The sequence below is a fragment of the Gymnoscopelus microlampas genome (genome assembly GCF_963454915.1).
Source record: "Gymnoscopelus microlampas genome assembly, chromosome: 1".
Taxonomy (NCBI): domain Eukaryota; kingdom Metazoa; phylum Chordata; class Actinopteri; order Myctophiformes; family Myctophidae; genus Gymnoscopelus; species Gymnoscopelus microlampas.
This window is the reverse complement of record NC_139962.1, coordinates 7005878-7024385: the sequence shown is the minus strand read 5'-3', so window position 1 is coordinate 7024385 and position 18508 is coordinate 7005878. Positions and strand designations below refer to the sequence as shown.

Below are 18508 nucleotides of genomic sequence, written 5' to 3'. Positions count from 1 at the left end.
GATGTGTGTTTGAAAGAGCTGCACTGTCCACTGACTTGTCCTGTTAACCGCCTTTACCAAATGGTCCAAACTATACCCATTTATTGTGTCATTTTTAGATTTCTTTGTCTATTCAAAAATAGCAGATATACAAGCTCATAGCGTGGCACCGAGTGCCACGCTATGAGCTTGTATATCTGCAATTTTGTGAAAAATATTGGAAACGTTTTGCAAATCTTTGAATATATATATATTATTGACATGGAAATTGACATTGGAGCACCACTGATATACAGCAACATACTGTTAGGATTTAGAAAACATTTTTTTAGATATGTATTTGGTTCAAACGAAAAAAGGTGGTTTGTTAAACAGTTTAAGCACTGTATTCTGACTGTAAACATAGAGCGTTCCAACAGGGGTCTCCCCGTCTCTCCAGCTCTTTAGTAGACAGAAAATACCTTTTCAGGTTCGGGATACCGATTTCATCCAATCAGGAGAGAGAACCCATTTATCAGCTTTAATGTTGTAGTATTTCAGATCCAATCTTGTCTGCTGATCTTTTGTTTGTTTCGTTTCATCGCTTCCAATTTCACTTGTTTATCCTGTACGAGTTCTCTCTCCTGATTGGATGAAATTGGTACCCTGACCTGAAATAGATGTAATAAAAATCACTTACATCACCGTTCAATTATTTCTTTCTCTTCATGAATTAGCGTATTAATATACACAGTAAAATCCTCAGTGTTTATTAGCTTCTATTCTGTACCCTCTCTGACCACTCAGGACCCTTGGTGGGTATCATCACCTATTAAAGTGGGCATTTTATTCTGCTTGTTGTTGTTTCGCCGTTTTGCGTCCGCTTCCTCTCCTTGATCCCTCCAGCCTTCAGGGAGCCCCCCCCCCCCACACACACACACACGCACACACACACACACACACACGACCCCTCCTTTTGCAGGATTTAGCTTGCCCAGATTCCATGTCAAAGGTCGTGGCCCAGATGTCACAACCTCCCCTCTGCTCCCAAGCCCCTCTGTGTTGCTGCATAATGCCGGCAGCTCCATTGTGTTGGTGTTGGGTCCTGCAGGGTGGTGGAGGAGGTGGAGGTGGGTGGAGGAGTGTGGGACCCTTCCCCTGACTGCTCCTCTTCTTTTTTAGAGGTCGACACACCGAGCCACAAACAAAACAAAAGCCCACGGGGACTGTCCAGAATCTGGCCCCTCCGTTTGAGGGGGGGGGCAATAAATGGACACGATGGCGCAAGAAAGGCACAGAGTGCAGAGAGAGAGAGAGAGAGAGAGAGAGAGGGGGCGAGAGGGAGAGAGTTGTCCATAGGTGTCATATATCATAAGAAATGACCTCAGGAACTTGTGGTGAAGCCTGGCTGAATCCTAAAAGGTTCATGCGGCAATAGAGGATTGTTTTATTTATTCCCCTTTTTGTATATTTATATGTAATCTTTGTTTACATCCGTTTGGGGTTTTTTCTCCCTCTACACCAAATCACTTCTGCGGGAAATAGCCGATCTACAAGCTCGCAACATATCGCAACGCAACGCGCCGTGAGCTTGTAGATCTGCAACTTTCGCCAAATGTTAGCCTATTACGACGCTAGGGCTCAAGTGGTTAAACAATTTAATAGATATTTATCCATACAGGTAATAGATACAAGACCTCTTGTTGGAAGGGAGCCCTGTCCAATAATATAGCAGTGATACAAGAAAGTTTGAACAACATATAAAGCAAACACTGAAGCTGTGGCGTTGTGTCCTGTGATGAAGGTTGAAGGTACGAGGGGAGGAGGAGGAGCCCGGGGCCAACAAAGAGTCCTGTCTCATATTTCACACCCCGTCGTGACCTCAGATTCTTTGAGAGTTTTATCTCGGCCTGACCTATCGCCCCGCTCCGGCTCCACTGAAACTCCTCTGCTCTATGGATGGTGTGTGGGGGGGGGGGGTCAACTCCACCCTTCTTAATCTCCTCTCACCCCCCAACCTTTTGGACATTGTTCTGGCCCCGTGGCCTCCTCCCACCCGCCTCCCACACCAAACCTTAAAGTTGTTCTGATCGATATCTGATTCATAATATGTATATAGAATGTAGTATGCTCTGACCGCACCGTCGCTGAATTAAGATGGTCTTGATGGTCTTGGTAGATTTGATATGTTGTTGTGCAGTTACTGGTCGCTGAACTAGAATCTTGCGCTTGTAGATCGTCTATTTTCGGTTAGCCACAACGCCAGGGTTCCATTTGTTCGCTCTCAGAGTTTAATAAACACTTTGAGGATTTTACTGAGTAGATTGGGGTTCCAGAGATTTAAAAAAACAAACAACGTATTACCTAAACCAGGCTTCAGCTAGCTTTCATTTGGCTTTTAGTGCAAACAGTTCAACGATTAGATTTTTCGTTATGCTTATCAACATAAATATGAATGAAATCTTTCTGTAGGTTGTGATACGGTGATAAACAAAATAATCAAACTTACGAGGCTTTAGAAGATTCCATGAGTCTCAGTAACAACAGGATGTTTCCTAGAGTGATGATTGTGATCGTTTTACAGAGTTCACTTCATTATGTGGAAATGAAGAGAAAATTAAGAGAAAATCCAACCATAATAGGCTCTATTATTGCATCCATTTCAAAATATGCAAATAATAACATAAACACTGCTCCCATTCTGTCACGTTCTTCTCACATTCATAGTGTGAAGCTGTACAGTAAAAAAAATGGTTGCGTCTCCTCTCAATCCCACATGCAAATTCCAAGTCATTCTATTTGATAAATAAAATGGCCATTTCTTTGTTCAAACGTGCTTTTGTTCAGATTCGGGGGCCTCTCTCTGAGGTCACTGATTGTGGTGACCGCTGATGACCAGCAGCTATAGGCCTTTCCCAGGGGCCATTGTGGTGTGGTTTAACCTGGAGTTGAATAGGACTGACCGCTGGGCCCAGTGGCCGGGCCAGCAGCTCTGACCGGGGCCGGGCCAGAGCCCCCCAAAGGACAGGCTGACAGGGAGGTGATGGATAGATAGTGGAGGAACACCACAGCCTGTCCTAAAGCCCCCTGACCCTGACTGAACTGACCAGCACTCTCTCAGGGCTGCATGAGCATCTGTTATTACCAGAGACCCCGCCCTCTCACCCGCAGCGCGTTGTGACGTGTCGTGGCGTGAGCTTGTATAGATCGCAGCGTTGATTTCGTCGACTAAAACTATGACGAAAAACCTTCGTCGACTACCTTTTTTCACTGACGAAAACGACATAAAAACGAAATAAAAACTAAGCTACGATGACTAAAACTATGACTAAATATATTGACAATTTCGTTAACAAATAAAAACTAAATGTCGGGGAGGGACTAGTGGAGAAGAGATCCAGCAGAACTAAAAGACAAGTCATTTAATGTTTGGTTGCGCTCGGGTGTTGTGCTCTGAAAATAGCAGATCTACATTGTGAGCTTGTAGATCTGCTATTTTCAGCATGCAACCAAGGGTAAAATCAGCCATTAGAACGCCATCAAGGCACCGCCACAATACATTCTAGTCGACTAAATCAACTGTAGATTTAGTCGACTATAATCTTATGATATTTAGCCGACTAAAACTAGACTGTCAAAATCAACACTAATAGATCGGCTATTTTCCTTCTAGATCTGTTTTGTTTGTTTTTTTAAACTACATGTTAGCTATAACAGTGACTCTAAAATGTCAATTAAGGAACCCCAGCTTGATCAGGCCACGGACCCCCATTTGATCTGATTGTTTATTTATACTCTGATAACGTACAAATGTAACCGTAATGTGTCCATTTGGTTCCATTTGCACACTCTCAGAGTTACAGGCCTGTAAGGGTCCATTTGGTTCCTAACTACATATCAATCATTTAGCTGGGGATCCCCAGAAACCCCTCCCCCAAGGACCCCTAGGGGTCCCCGGACCCCACATTGAGAAGCAGTGAGCTTGTCTCCATAAGGCAGATGAGTGATAGTTGTATTAATCAGTCAGTCTGTCCGTGCATCAAGCAATGTCTTTCTGATCTCCATTCATGTATGTTCCTGTCTTCTCTTTGTGAACTCAGACCCGAGGAAGAAGTACCACGTGAAGCTGCTGGGCTACAACTTCATGGGAGACGGATACCAAGCGGACCAGACCATCAGCACCCCTGGATGTGTCTGTATGTTCTACACAACTGTAGCCACAGAAAGGCTGAAGGGTCATTCACATCCAAAAGCATGATAACTGTAACTAGGATTATTACGTGAGCGTATACAGTACACAAACTACACACTGATGAACCATGACACTCTGTAAGGTAAAGTGGGACCAAACACAAGTTTAGGTATAATGCCAGCTACCCTACCAGCTAGCGCTATAGCTATTCATAATTGTCTCCTCATCTCCATTAATAATACAAAAACTACCACAGACCCTGACAAAGACCTATTAGGTCATATTGTTGTTAAAAAATAATACATCACTGAACATGTTTTCATCAAAGCCTTGGATTTCTGCAGTCCACACCACAGTACTTCTTTGAGAAGAAAAAAAAAAGTTTTAGTCGTATGTTCTTACCTGTGTCACCAAAGAGCACGTGTCTATAGAGTAGAGTTTACTAGTCTACTGTATAGATAGTTCTGTCTATAGAGCCACTGATCCATGCAGCGCTTCCTTTTTTTAAATGTAAAACTTCATGAAATCACTCTGAAAGTGATCCGAAACGATACCGTTCACCACTATCGCCGTGGTTATAGTCGTGATGTGGACTTGAGTTAGGACGATTTTTAAAAGGACACATTTATTGTTCATAAAATCGTGCTTTTTATAGTTATCGTGCTCGGTGTGAACAGCCCTTAAAAATAATGTATCATATTTTCTTATAAGACTGTAGAACTATCTGTTCCAACAACCTGAACGTTGCTCTCTCTCTCTCTCTCTCTCTCCTCAGCCGTCAGAGACCGCCTGGTGCCTCCCCCGCCGCCTCCACATCACGTCCACTCCAAGGCCAACAGTTCGTCCGCCATCTTCCTCCACTGGGGCCGCCCGGCCTTCTCGTCCAGCCAGACGGTCAACTACACGGTCCGCTGCAACCCCGTGGGCCTGCAGAACGCTTCCCTCGTGCTCTACCTGCAGACGTGAGTCACTTTATTATTATTATTGTCTCCGCCAGGAGAGTTTGTTTTCACTTTCTGAAACTGGGACTAACATTGGTCAAGCCTCACGTGACACGTGACAATACGGTGAAATAGTGTGATCTGATTGGCTAGTGACGTATAGCGGCCTATAAATACATGTGTCACTTTGAAAGAGTCTGTGCCTCTTTCAAAGTGAGGTAAGACAGGAATAATCACAAAATGGCTGAGAAATGGCGGATACTGTAACAATTGGATAGGACACTTACACAGACAGGACGGATAGGACACTTACATAGACAGAACGGATAGGACACTTATACAGACAGGACGGATAGGACATTTATACAGACAGGACGGATAGGACACTTATACAGACAGGACGGATAGGACACTTATACAGACGGATAGGACACTTGTGTCATGTTACTATGACACAGTAACATGTTCTATTTTTTGTAAGAATTAGAACATAAGAATTAGAACATTCCCAACATTCCCAACACAAGTCTGCTGGCGGAGACTTGTGATTATTATTACACTTATTGTTAATGATCAACAGTCGTACTGTATCTGCAGACGTGAGTCGCTTGATTATTATTATTATTATTATTACTGTTAATAACCAACACTCGTATTGTATCTGCAGACGTGAGTCACTTTATTATTAACTCTTGCGCAGAGCCCGCCTGGGGAGCCGGAGGCCCCGGTTGTCCCAGGTTTGTTTTCAGTCTAGGCGAGCGATGTGTCTAAATGTCTCTGAGCAAGACACTTTTAACCCCTAACTGCTGCCTCCTCCACACTCCCCTGTGAGCAGCACTCAGCTGGGTGAAGCTGAAACTGAAGTTGATGAAAAAGGTCTCATTTATTATTATTATTAACAGGCACCCTAGCTTCCCTATTCTGAGCACGTCTTATATAATTTGGCCAAAATAGCTGATCTACAAGCTCACAGTGACGTCACAACGTGACACGTTGTGCGCTTGGCTATTTTTAATCTTTAAAGAGTTGGTGCAGAGGGAAACATGGAGGAGACAAGTATAGACCCCTTCGTAAATGCATGAACAATGCTTTTCCTTTTGAGATTGTATTTCACGTATGTACAAATATACAGAGACAAAAAACACTCCATGAAGGCGTGGGGACCCCCAAGTGGTTCAAATGCTCCAGTGGAAACTTTTACTGCTCACCTATTAGATCTGGTCTCTTTGCAGCTCCACTACTCCATCTGCTGGCGGGTTTGTGGTCATGTTCTTGTGTCTTTTGCTCTGTGTTGCAGTAACGAGCAGAACCTGATGGTTCAGGACCTGGAACCCAACACCAAGTATGAGTTTGCCATCCGTCTGCACCTTGACCAGCTGGCCAGCCCCTGGAGCCCGGTGGTCTATGAGACCACTTTCCCTCAAGGTACTGACAAACAAACACTCTCATAATGATCATCATCATCATGCATATTATCATCACTGTCGGACAAAACCCTTGTATCCCCCGTGTTCCATTTTTCGGAAATGAATGCCCTACTTGGTCGTGAATCTACAGCTCTTAACCCATTGAGACCTGGAACTGTGTCATTTTTAGATTTGAGCTAAAAAGCATTATTTTACACTTTGGGCTATTCAAAAATAGCAGATATACAAGCTCATAGCGCGGCACCGAGTGCCGCGCTAAGAGCTTGTAGATCTGCTATTTTTGAAAAATTGTGAAAATGTGTGCAAATCTTTGAATATATATATTTTTAAAGCGAACATTTTTAACTCAAATCTTTGCTTCTGGGGGTCCCTGGAACAATATATTTTGATGGGGGTCCGCGGCCAAATACATATCATTTTGGGGGTCCTTGACATGAAAAAGATTGAAAACCACTGATATAGAAACAAACGTTTTTCAGAAAACAGTTGAGATTTAGGAGACATGTAGAATCGGCTTCAGGTCTCAATGGGTTAACTGTCCTGTTCTGTCTCCTCCATCCTAACCCCCCCCCCCCCCCAGCTCCCACGCACCCCCCCTCCAACGTGAAAGTGACCCTTATCGAGGAGGACACGGCGCTGGTGTCATGGAAGCTTCCGGACGAGGCCAACGTAGCGGTGACACACTACACCATCCTATACGCCTCTAGGACGGCCTGGGTAGCAGGACAGTGGCAGGTGCTGCAGAGAGAAGGTAGGAGTCATACACACGCAGACGCAGACACACACACACACACACACACACACACGCACACGCGCACGCGCACACGCACGCACACACACACACACACACACACACGTTTGTTTTACTACACTTGTGAGGACATAAATATTTTAGGAAGCCGATTTTATGATTGATTTATGATTTCTTTGGGGCATTTTTAACCGCAAGTCTAAAGCCGAAAAATAGCAGATCTACAAGCTCACAACGTGTCGCGCTGCGACACGTTGTGAGCTTGTAGATCGGCTATTTTCCGGTGTTTGACATCGCCGCACAACTAAGTATAAAATAGGGGAAAATCTAACCCCAACTCCCTAAAACTAACCTCTAAATATCGAATCCTAAACCTAACCCCAACCTGAATCTTTTTCTAATTGTAAACGTATCTCTAAAGATGATTTCAACCATAAAACAACCATTTTTTCTTGCGAGGACCAGGTAAAATGGTCCTCACAACATCTATTCCTCAAATTCTACTACACTTGTGGGGACGTTTGGTCCTCACAAGTATAGTAATACAAACACACACACACACACACACACACACACACACACACACACACACACACACACACACAAACACCCCCCAGTCCCAGAATAACGGCCAATTGTAAATCAATAAGTCATTTCATCCTGCCAACTGCATTAGTGTATTTGACATTCATTGTTTGTGTTGTGTGTTGTGTGCTTGCTGTTAGATAGGCAGGCCTCACTCTCTGCTGTTATCTTTCTCATTAAGGAGCAGCTTACAATTAATATGAGAAGAAAATAGACCATTTGATTGACCTCTTTGTCACCTGTGACCTCTCCAAATGTACTTTGCATGAATGAACAACTTGAGCCGTAGCATCCCTGTTCTGGTCAGAACATTCGCCAGGAAATATCACAAAATATATTTCCTGGTGCTATTTCCAGCAAAGACAGAGATTGTGGTGTAGAGGGAAAAAGAGCGGAGCAAACTACAGCGCCGGGCCGATCAAGTTTACTAAGAATAGAGGGTGTAAGATGTTCATCTGAATGTGATCTCACTGTGTTGATCGTGTGATTATCTGAAATGAGATTCCTGTTTTCTAGTTGTTGTCAGCGGGAGAAAACAATAATCACACTTAATGATCAATCTGAACATGAGGGTTGACCCTTCCTTAACACATTCAATCCGGGAACGCATCTGGTGTCATTTCTTTGGCTATTCAACAATAGCAGATATACAAGCTCATAGCACGGCACCGAGTGCCGCGCTACGAGCTTGTATATCTGCTATGTTTTGAAAAATTGTAAAAATGTGTGCAAATATTTGAATATATACATTTTTTATATAACTTTTAACATGAAAAAAAAACATTGAGAACCACTGACATTATAGCAACATACGTTTTTTTCCCCCAAAAAAACTGTTTTGAAGACATTTCTAGAATCTCAGTTAAAAATGTTTGCTTTAAAAAAAATCTCTCTATATATATATATGAATAAAAATAGCAGATCTACAAGCTCGTAGCTTGTAGATCTGCTATTTTTGAAGAGCCCAAAGTATAAGATAATGGTTATAGCTATGGGCCACGTGTCCCATGGGGTCGCTCGTGTGGGTCACCAAACATTCCCACTTCTGAGCTATTACACAAAGCCTGTTCAGGCGGATGATGATGTATTGCGCTTTGGAGCATTATGCAATACCTCTTGTCAACCAGTAGATGTCCTCTATACCCGACCACAGAGGATCTAAAATGTCTACATTTCATTCACTAAATGTACAGCATATCGTCTCTTGTCGGGTGGAAACCTCATTATGTCCAAAAACTGTGACTTTTCAGGATTTCACATTCAATAATAGCAAAAGTAGCAGATCGTATTATTAAGCTTTCGAGCTTGTAGATCTGCTACTTTTAATGCTTTAGTGTGACCAGTGGTGTAAAGTAACTGAGTACTGTACTTATGTACACTTTTCAGGATTTTTTACTTTACTGGAGTATTTCCTAGTTCAGTACTTTTACTTCTACTCCACTACATCTCAGAGGCAAATGTTGTACTTTTACTCCACTACAATTATTTGAAAACTTTAGTCACTAGTTACTTGTAGATTTTGATTATTATCAGAAAACATGCATTAACCACTTCAGCCCTATATATTTTTCGGCCATTTGAAAATAGCCGATCTACAGGCTCACAATGCGTCGCATGAGCTTGTAGATCTGCTATTTTCAAAAGATGTTTAATACATTTGAAAACTTGAAATGGGACATTCTGCATAATGAGTACTTTTACTTTTGGTACTTTAAGTACATTTTGATGCCAACACTTTTGTACTTTTACTCAAGTCAATTTTTTTATTCCGGACTTTTACTTGTAACAGAGTATTTCTATATTGCAGTATTGATACTTTTACTTTAAGTAAAAAACAATGAGTAGGCTACTTTTTACACCACCATGTGACGTTGTAATTAGAATAATGGAGATAAGAGGTTTCTGCCCGACAGCAATGATATACATATAGTGAGAGATGGTGTAGTGGTCTAATGATCAGAGAGTCCATGTTATACAACATATAGTGAGAGATGGTGTAGTGGTCTAATGATCAGAGAGTCCTTGTTATACAACATATAGTGAGAGATGGTGTAGTGGTCTAATGATCAGAGAGTCCATGTTATACAACATATAGTGAGAGATGGTGTAGTGGTCTAATGATCAGAGAGTCCTTGTTATACAACATATAGTGAGAGATGGTGTAGTGGTCTAATGATCAGAGAGTCCTTGTTATACTAGCCTGGTAAACCCTCCCTCCAGAAATCTCAATTGTATTTTATTTCAGGAGTGAGTCTGGCCTGCAGACCTATATGGGCAATTTGGCTGTGGGCTGGAGATGGGCGGGAGTAATGTAGCTTTGATGTCCAATTAAGCCACTTTAGGCTGCAGTGATTATCACAAGGAGTAATTGGTTTGTCTTTGATGTTAATGAGCAGCTTGTATGAAAGGTGTATTGATTAATGACGTGTGAACCACTCTGGTTCCACCTGATTGGCCTACCCCCACTGTCAATCACAAAACAATGAGCGAGGACGCTGATTGGCTCGGTTAGTTGGTAATTCCGCTAGAAACTCCCACAATGGGCAATCAGGCCAGACTCACTCCTGGAATCAAATGGAAATGAGATTTCCGGAGGGAGGGTTTACCAGGCTATTGTTATACAACATATAGTGAGAGATGGTGTAGTGGTCTAATGATCAGAGAGTCCATGTTATACAACATATAGTGAGAGATGGTGTAGTGGTCTAATGATCAGAGAGTCCTTGTTATACAACATATAGTGAGAGATGGTGTAGTGGTCTAATGATCAGAGAGTCCATGTTATACAACATATAGTGAGAGATGGTGTAGTGGTCTAATGATCAGAGAGTCCATGTTATACAACATATAGTGAGAGATGGTGTAGTGGTCTAATGATCAGAGAGTCCTTGTTATACAACATATAGTGAGAGATGGTGTAGTGGTCTAATGATCAGAGTGTACATGTTATACAACATGTACATAACAGGCTGCGTGGGATCTGGTTCACGGGGTGTATAGACCCCCAGATTCCTGGTAGCCATGGGCTCTTATGAAGAACAGATGACCCTAGGAAACGCTCGACACCCCTGGCTTTCCTCCTCACCACCGCTGGTGAGGAGGGGGGTCAAAAGTGAGGCTGTTCACAAAGCCCCTCTGCCCCCCCCCCCCCCCCCCCCCCCCCTGCCCTGAGCCCCCCATCACTTTAAATCAATGCGGCCCGGGGCCCCTGACAGTTACAGCAGGGGGGGGGGGCGTATAGCTCTGATCCCTGACCTCGTCCTCTTGAGCCTGAGAACGTGGACACAAATATAGACCCTCCTCAAGCCTCGCTGGTATAACCCCGGTACAGTGGTGGAAAGTAACTAAGTACATGTACTCAAGTTCTGTACTTGAGTACACTTTCCAATTTTCAATACTTTTACTTCTACTCCGTTAAATCTCAGAGGCAAATATTGTACTTTTTACTGCAATTACTTGAAAGCTTTAGTTACTTTGTAGATTGATTGTTATTACAAAACATATACATTAATCACTTCAGCCCTATTTAAACTTTGGCTGTTTGAAAATAACCGATCTACAAGCTCACACCGTGTTGCGATGCGACGCGTTGTAAGCTTGTAGATCGGCTATTTTCAAAAGATTTTAATATTTATGCGTATGACACCTCTTGAAACGGGACATTCTGCATAATGAGTACTTTCACTTTTGGAACTTTAAGTATATTTTGATGCCAATACTTTTGTACTTTTACTCAAATACTAAAAGTGTTTCTACATTGCAGTATTGATATACTTTTACTTAAGTAAGCTAACAGCACATCAAGTGGTATAGCTTGAAGATCTGTTTTTTTTTGGAGCGAGTGTCACCGCTGTAAAGATTTTAGTATAAATGAAACGTGGGTCACACCCATGAGGGGTAGGCCTGTCACAATTATTACATAATAATCACCTAATCTTAATTATTTGAGAGAATCGCAATTATTTTTGCATAATCGTTATTATGGTCAAAATCGATTCCATGTTGAACAAAAATGTTCAAATGTTTTCTAAAAATAGCAGAAATAGCAGATCTACAAGCTTACAACACGTCACAGAGTGACAATCAGCTATTTCTGCTATATTAAGATTAGCTGGAAGTATAATATTTTTAAATGTGTCAGTAATGTCTTTGTATATTTAAGTTACTTGTCATGTCTGCCCTGTGCAATTTGTGATTATGAAGCTTACGAATGCCAATTAAATCGCAATTATTTGTGTGACAATTAATCGTCAACTTAAATTTGTGAGGGCTGAGATGGATGACATGCCTTCTAACGCAGTGGTTCTCAAACTTTTTCACGTCAAGGACCCCCAAATTGACACTTATTAGCCCGCGGACCCCCATTTGAAAAGATATGCCACGGACCCCCCCATAAGAGATGATTTTTACAGCTCTAGCAGTCAATTCTCAACCGTTTTAATTGAAGGACCCCCAGTTTGGCATGCATTAGGCTACGGACCCCTATTTTATGGCATTTCTATCTCCGGGACCCCAACTTATATTGTAAAATCAATGTTAATGTAACTCTGAGAGTGTACAAGTGGAACCAAATGGACCCGTTAGGGTCCATTTGGTTCCATTTGTACACTCGCAGAGTTACAGACCCATAAGAGTCCATTTGGTTCATACAGGTGGGGACCCCCTGGAACTCCCTCAAGGACCCCCGGACCCCACTTTGAGAACCAATGTTCTAACGTGACTCTTTCTGCATACTGTGCTTTACACTGATATCTCGTTGTGCCAAACCAATAGAGTCTAAAAACTAAAATGTCACCTTGTGCTTCATGTTCAGGGAGCATCACCATGGCCCTGCTGGAGAACCTACAGCCGGAGCAGGTGTACCTGGTGAAGGTGTCGGCGTCCAACGAGATGGGAGACGGCCCGTTCTCTCACGCGGTGGAGCTGCCGTCGCGAACGGGCGCTCCTTCGTCCTCCGGTCACGTCCCCAGACACGGGCGTGGCGGTGGTGGACCCGGGTCTGCACACGCACCAGGTCAGTGGGGGGGAGGGGTGATGTGTTAATTGAGCCCATGACCGACTGATGCCAAGTTTTTTGGGGTCCCAATGTCGATTCCGATTTTTGGAGAGTCCTAGACAGCCCCATTAACCCATTAAGACCTGGATCTGTGTCATTTTTAGATTTGAGCTAAAAAGCATTATTTTACACTTTGGGTATTCAAAAATAGCAGATATACAAGCTCGTAGCGCGGCACCGAGTGCCGCGCTACGAGCTTGTAGATCTGCTATTTTTGAAAAATCGTGAAAATGTGTGCAAATCTTTGAATATATATATATTTTAAAGCGAACATTTTTAACTCAAATCTTTGCTTCTGGGGTCCCTGGAACAAGATATTTTGACTGGGGTCTGCGGCCAAATACATATAATTTTAGGGGTCCTTGACATGAAAAAGATTGAGCACCACTGATATGGAAACATACATTTTTCAGAAAACTGTTGAGATTTAGGAGACATGTAGAATCGCCTTCAGGTCTCAATGGGTTAATACTTTAATTTGGCTTTGCAGCGTTCTCCGATGGCTTCTACCACCTGGACCAGCGCTCCATGACGGGCATCATAGTGGGCGTGTGCATCGCTCTGACCTGCATCATCATCTGTGCCTTCATCCTCGTCTGTAGAGGCAAACACAGGTACTGATCACTCACTTAACCCCTTTAGACCTGGAACGCATCTGTGTCACTTTTTTTTATTTGAGCTAAAAAGCATTATTTTACACTTTGGGCTATTCAAAAATAGCAGATCTACAAGCTCATAGCGCGGCACCGAGTGCCGCGCTACGAGCTTGTAGATCTGCTATTTTAGAAAAACCGTGAAAATGTGTGCAAATCTTTTAATATATATATTTTTAAAGCGAACATTTTTAACTCAAATCTTTGCTTCTGGGGGTCCCTGGAACAGCATCTCATATTTTGAGATGGGGGTCCGCGGGCAAATACATATAATTTTGGGGGTCCTTGACATGAAAAAGATTGAGCACCACTGATATAGATCAGTGGTGCTAGATATACTGTAGATATAGATATTCAGAATACTGTTGGGATTTAGGAGACATGTAGAATCGGCTTCAGGTCTTAATGGGTTAACCTAGCGTCCCTATTCTGGGAGGGGGGGGGTGGGCATTCAGCAAAAATAGCAGATCTTACATATCAATATAGTTGTATCGTTGACATTAAAATCGATGCATCGACACAGTTACTGTATCATTACACGCCTAGTTTAAGTGTTTAAAGGTGCTACAGACTGTATGAATTAAATCTAACCTGTTCTTCTTTCAGGAAACTGTCGGCCAGCAAAACGTACGGGGAGGCAGGAAGCACGTCGTCCACGTCGGGCGCCAGTCACCTGGGCTCTGAGGGGGCGTCTGACAGCGCCGACGTCACCGTGCCCATGATGAGGGAGCAGCACTTCATCGATGCTAAGGTACCCATCAGACCCCCCCCCCCCCCCGGGAGAGGGGCAGAGAATGTTAGAGGGGGCAGGGGCTGAAATGTCTAAAAGGGCTCTTTATTTTTTCTCACATTTGTAGATAAGCTTTTTTTTCGGTGCACGACACCGTGCTCCACTGAGTAAGAATCAAGCCTTTATATTACTGGAGATTCTACACAGAATTCTTTCAACGTTAAATGCTGCGTTCAAGTTCAGGAACGTTTGGAAAGGGCAATTCTCTTGATTGCTGCCTTCGGGTACGACAATTTTTCCCAAACTTTTTAGGCTGCGACCCCCCAAAATAATCATATTTGAACTGGGGACCCCCCAAAACAATCATATTTGAACTGGGGACCCCCCCCCCTGACAAGCAATTGGAATTGTAGGCATTACATTTAGTTTGACTCGGTTCCACAGATAAATATAGTGGAAATAGCCAATAGCCAAACGATCGTCTATTTTCTGAATTTTTGACTTTCTTTTACGTAATATTTGACAATTTGGCCAATTTGGTATTAGAAATGTCTTAAAAGTAATTAAAGTGTAACTTGTATAGATACCCTGTATACAATTATACTGTATGTTGGTTTGTTTACTGTTGAGTGAGAAAATAATGTTGCTCATTGAGCTAATCATCTGGGGACCCCCCAAAATAATTTGGGGACCCCCAGTTTGGGAACCACTGGGGTACGGCATGGACATGGGACATTTACATTTCTTTCACCATAGTAAATGCTGCATTCATGGTCTGGAGAGAGGGCACTTTTTACAGACGGGTAAAGAGCAGGGGCAAAAATAGCAGATCTACAGGCTCACGCTATTTCTGTGTGATACTGTTATACGGCAATTCAAAGTGCAAAATAGAGCTTAAGTGGTTAATCATACTTATCGATTTAGTTGATTCCAAAATAATCGATTCCAATGTTTTAGGAAAAAAAACCTGCTTCTCGATTTGAACTAGTATTTGATATAATAATTGCTAATAAATTAATCAATAGTCGTAGCCCTAGGATACATGATGTAAAATCATCAGAAATATAAATACTGTACAATGTGACGGAAAGAGAAACATGTAGCTTCTAACCCATAGAGAAAGGTACATTTGACTGTAGTGTACACATTACTTACAGTATGTTGTTTTCGTATTTCTAGGGTGGAACAAATCTGATGATTAATAATCTGGGACCGGTTCAGCCCAACACTGAAGAGAAGAAGAGAAAGAAGAAATGGTTTTCATTCAGCAGTGAAGAGAAAACCGACGAACAGGTAGGAGTCTTAACTGTCTAAATAAAATATCGACATATTATTTTCCCCCATGGTCATAAATATCGCAGCCATTCTTCACAAGCCACATACCGTACTGTATGTTCAAAATATTCGGACGTTAAAATGGTATTTTTAAGACAAATCAGGAGGAAATTATCTTTGTTCAAGACCCGTCTCTGTCAGCAACACACTGTGGCGAGATCTATCAACAGTTATCATAGGATGGACGTGAGATCTGATGTGAAACTGTAGTCACGTAGTGTGACTACGGTCACTTAGGAGACTAGAAATGTGTACCATTTCATAATAGTGGCGAGAAGTGGGATTGGCTATCTTGGTAAATCAAGGATCTTTGATAAGGCCGACCTTATAGTACACTGTGATGTAAGCAAGTGTCAGTACTGTCTATGCTCACACATTGACCTCAATCTAACACGCCTATTAATACATGTAATTAGCTGCAGCTGCGTTGCTTACTAGCCTGCCATGTTTTTTACGCTTCTGTAGTTTTTGACCTGAACTACAAAACAAAATTACAAACCCAGCCTAGGGCTTCATGTCCCCGTAAGTGGTTAAATGTTACCTATTAACCACTTGAACCCTAGCATCCCTACTCTGGGGGAAACATTCACTAAAAATAGCCCATCAACAAGCTCACAACGCATCGTGGTGAGACGTGTTGTGAGCTTGTAAATTGGTCTTTTTGGCCTAGAGATTTAGAGTAGAGGGTAAAAAAATAGCAGACCAAGTATAGAGCCAACTCCAGTCCAGTTTGCTATCAAGATATAGAACTATTTAACTCTTACTTCAACAACGGCACCATATAAGTGCAAAGTATGGAGGGTTTAATGCATACATGGGCAACTGGCGGCCCGGGGCCACATGCGGCCCCCACCTTCACTTAATGCCCACAGGTTATTATCGGAATACTGATATATTATTGAGTTCAGCTGTTACAATTCCAAACATGACCCGCTCTAATTACTTCAGTCTATATTAGTAGCTTAATGACTAGTATTAAAATTCTACTGTTTTTATGTCCAATGTATTTGTATTTAAGTTCATAAAGTTAACATAAGTGTAACTAAATCCATTTGAAATTAAATAAAAATGTTACTTTTCAGGATTCCAATTCAAAAATAGCAAAAAAAATCTGGATTCCAATTCAAGAATCGCAAAAAAAATAATCTGGATACCAATTCAAAAATAGCAAAAATAGCAGAGCTACAAGCTCAAAACACGCTTGCACAAGCTTGTAGATCGGCTATTTTTGCTTCTTTTGTGTGACATAGAATGGCCCGACACTCATTATAATGCAATGTGGCCCTCTGGAGTGAGTGTGGAAATATAGTGGCCCTCTCCATCATCAAAGTTGCATCACCCCTGGTTTAACGGCTAATCATTAACATCATCAGGTGCAGAGGAGCAGACACGGAGTCCACTCGTACCAGGCAGGAACCACCGTGTTGTGCTACGAGGACGAGCTTCCGGGGGCGTCTCCCAATAACGAGCCCACCGCCATGCGCGTCCTGCTGGGGGGCGGCGACACGGAGGGCTCGTCCAACAGCGAGGGCAGCCACGAGACGGGCGACTCGGGGCGCTTCTCTCACGACGAGACGGAGATGACCAACCTGTCCTGTGGCCGCGGCAGTCGACCCGCGTCCCTGGGAGCCGAGGAGGAGGAGGAGGAGGGGGAGGAGAGGGAGGAGAGGGAGGAGGAGGAGAGCGGCGGGTCAGAAGGCGGCGGCCCGCCCGGGCGAGAGCGCAGACGAGACGGCAAGATGGCCGAGCAACCATGTCACCTGGAGCTGAAGGTGGCAGAGACCACTGAACAGGTCGAAGCCTTGTGAAGCTCCAGAACTGCTCCTAGTCTGCACTTTCTATTGTATTTTTTCTTCTTGGTTGTTTTTGTATGCGTGTGTATGCGTGTGTATGCGTGTGTATGTGTGCGCGCGTGTTTGTGTGTGTGTGACTGTGTGTGTGTGTGTGTGTATGTGTGTTTGCGTGCGTGTGTGTGTGTGTGTGTGTGTGTGTGACAGTGAGAAACCCTCAAATGCTAGGGTCGAGACAAATTTATGCATAGTACAACGGTGTTGCTCGCCAAGAAGGAAACAGTTATACCTTGTAGATCTGCTCTTTTTGGCGAGCGTATGGCGTATAAATTAAGCTCTAGGCCGGGGTTTGAAGCGGTTTTCTTCTACCGTCTCTGTGTCGAATGTCGTTCTCCTTATTTGTGTTTTCTCATTTATTTGTGTGTATGTTTTCGCAAGAAAAGAATTCTCACCCACCATGAATGTTTTCAAAAAGATTGTCAAAAATGTGAAAAGTGACTGTTACATTTCTGACCTTATTTAAGAGTTTATCACTGGAGCAAAAGGAGAGCGAGCGAGAGAAAGAGAGAGAGAGAGAGGGGCCTTTTTGCTGGATATCTACCTCGATTTACCTCTTGGTAAACATACACTAATGTATTTAATAACTACTTATACCTGCGTCCTGTGACGGGCTGCTTCAGTCACATGACCTTTGATACTTCCTGATGGCTTTTCTAACGACTTAAGTTAAGAGTCATCCATTTTTTTTGTTTCTTTTTTTTTTCTTATGTTTTGTTGTGAATTGAAGGATGATGAGCGGGGCGCTGTGACATCTGATTAACGACTTCACACCCGCCGCCCCGAGTCTGGGCATGTCAGTATAGGTCAACATTAACAAAAAACTTTCAAGAAAATTCCCACATTTTCCCCAAAAAGTTAGATTGCGGTATTATCGCAACGATAAAGCGAAACATTTTATTTGGAACGAGGTCGATTTTTCGCCGTGAATTAAAGGCATCAACCTGGATGAATGAGGCATCAACTATATGAATAGTTTTTGATGTGAAATACTCGCCCGGCGATTTTCGTATGGTTAGTTCCTCACGGCCCC

At 42.8% G+C, this 18508-nt stretch overlaps 1 protein-coding gene across 1 annotated transcript in view; it reads left to right on the top strand.

Moving 5' to 3' along the window:
* The window catches only part of prtga (protogenin homolog a (Gallus gallus)), a gene marked incomplete at both ends in the record, with an annotated part of 67723 nt that extends 50287 nt beyond the window's left edge, over positions 1-17436 (top strand). Inside the window, 9 exons of the mRNA XM_084065325.1 lie at positions 4059-4154; positions 4926-5112; positions 6389-6516; positions 7099-7269; positions 12668-12868; positions 13401-13524; positions 14170-14314; positions 15473-15586; positions 17002-17436. Of these exons, the coding sequence (XP_083921451.1) occupies positions 4059-4154; positions 4926-5112; positions 6389-6516; positions 7099-7269; positions 12668-12868; positions 13401-13524; positions 14170-14314; positions 15473-15586; positions 17002-17436 (1601 nt within the window). The remainder of the gene's footprint in view (positions 1-4058; positions 4155-4925; positions 5113-6388; positions 6517-7098; positions 7270-12667; positions 12869-13400; positions 13525-14169; positions 14315-15472; positions 15587-17001) is intronic.
* Positions 17437-18508: the final 1072 nt, after the last annotated feature.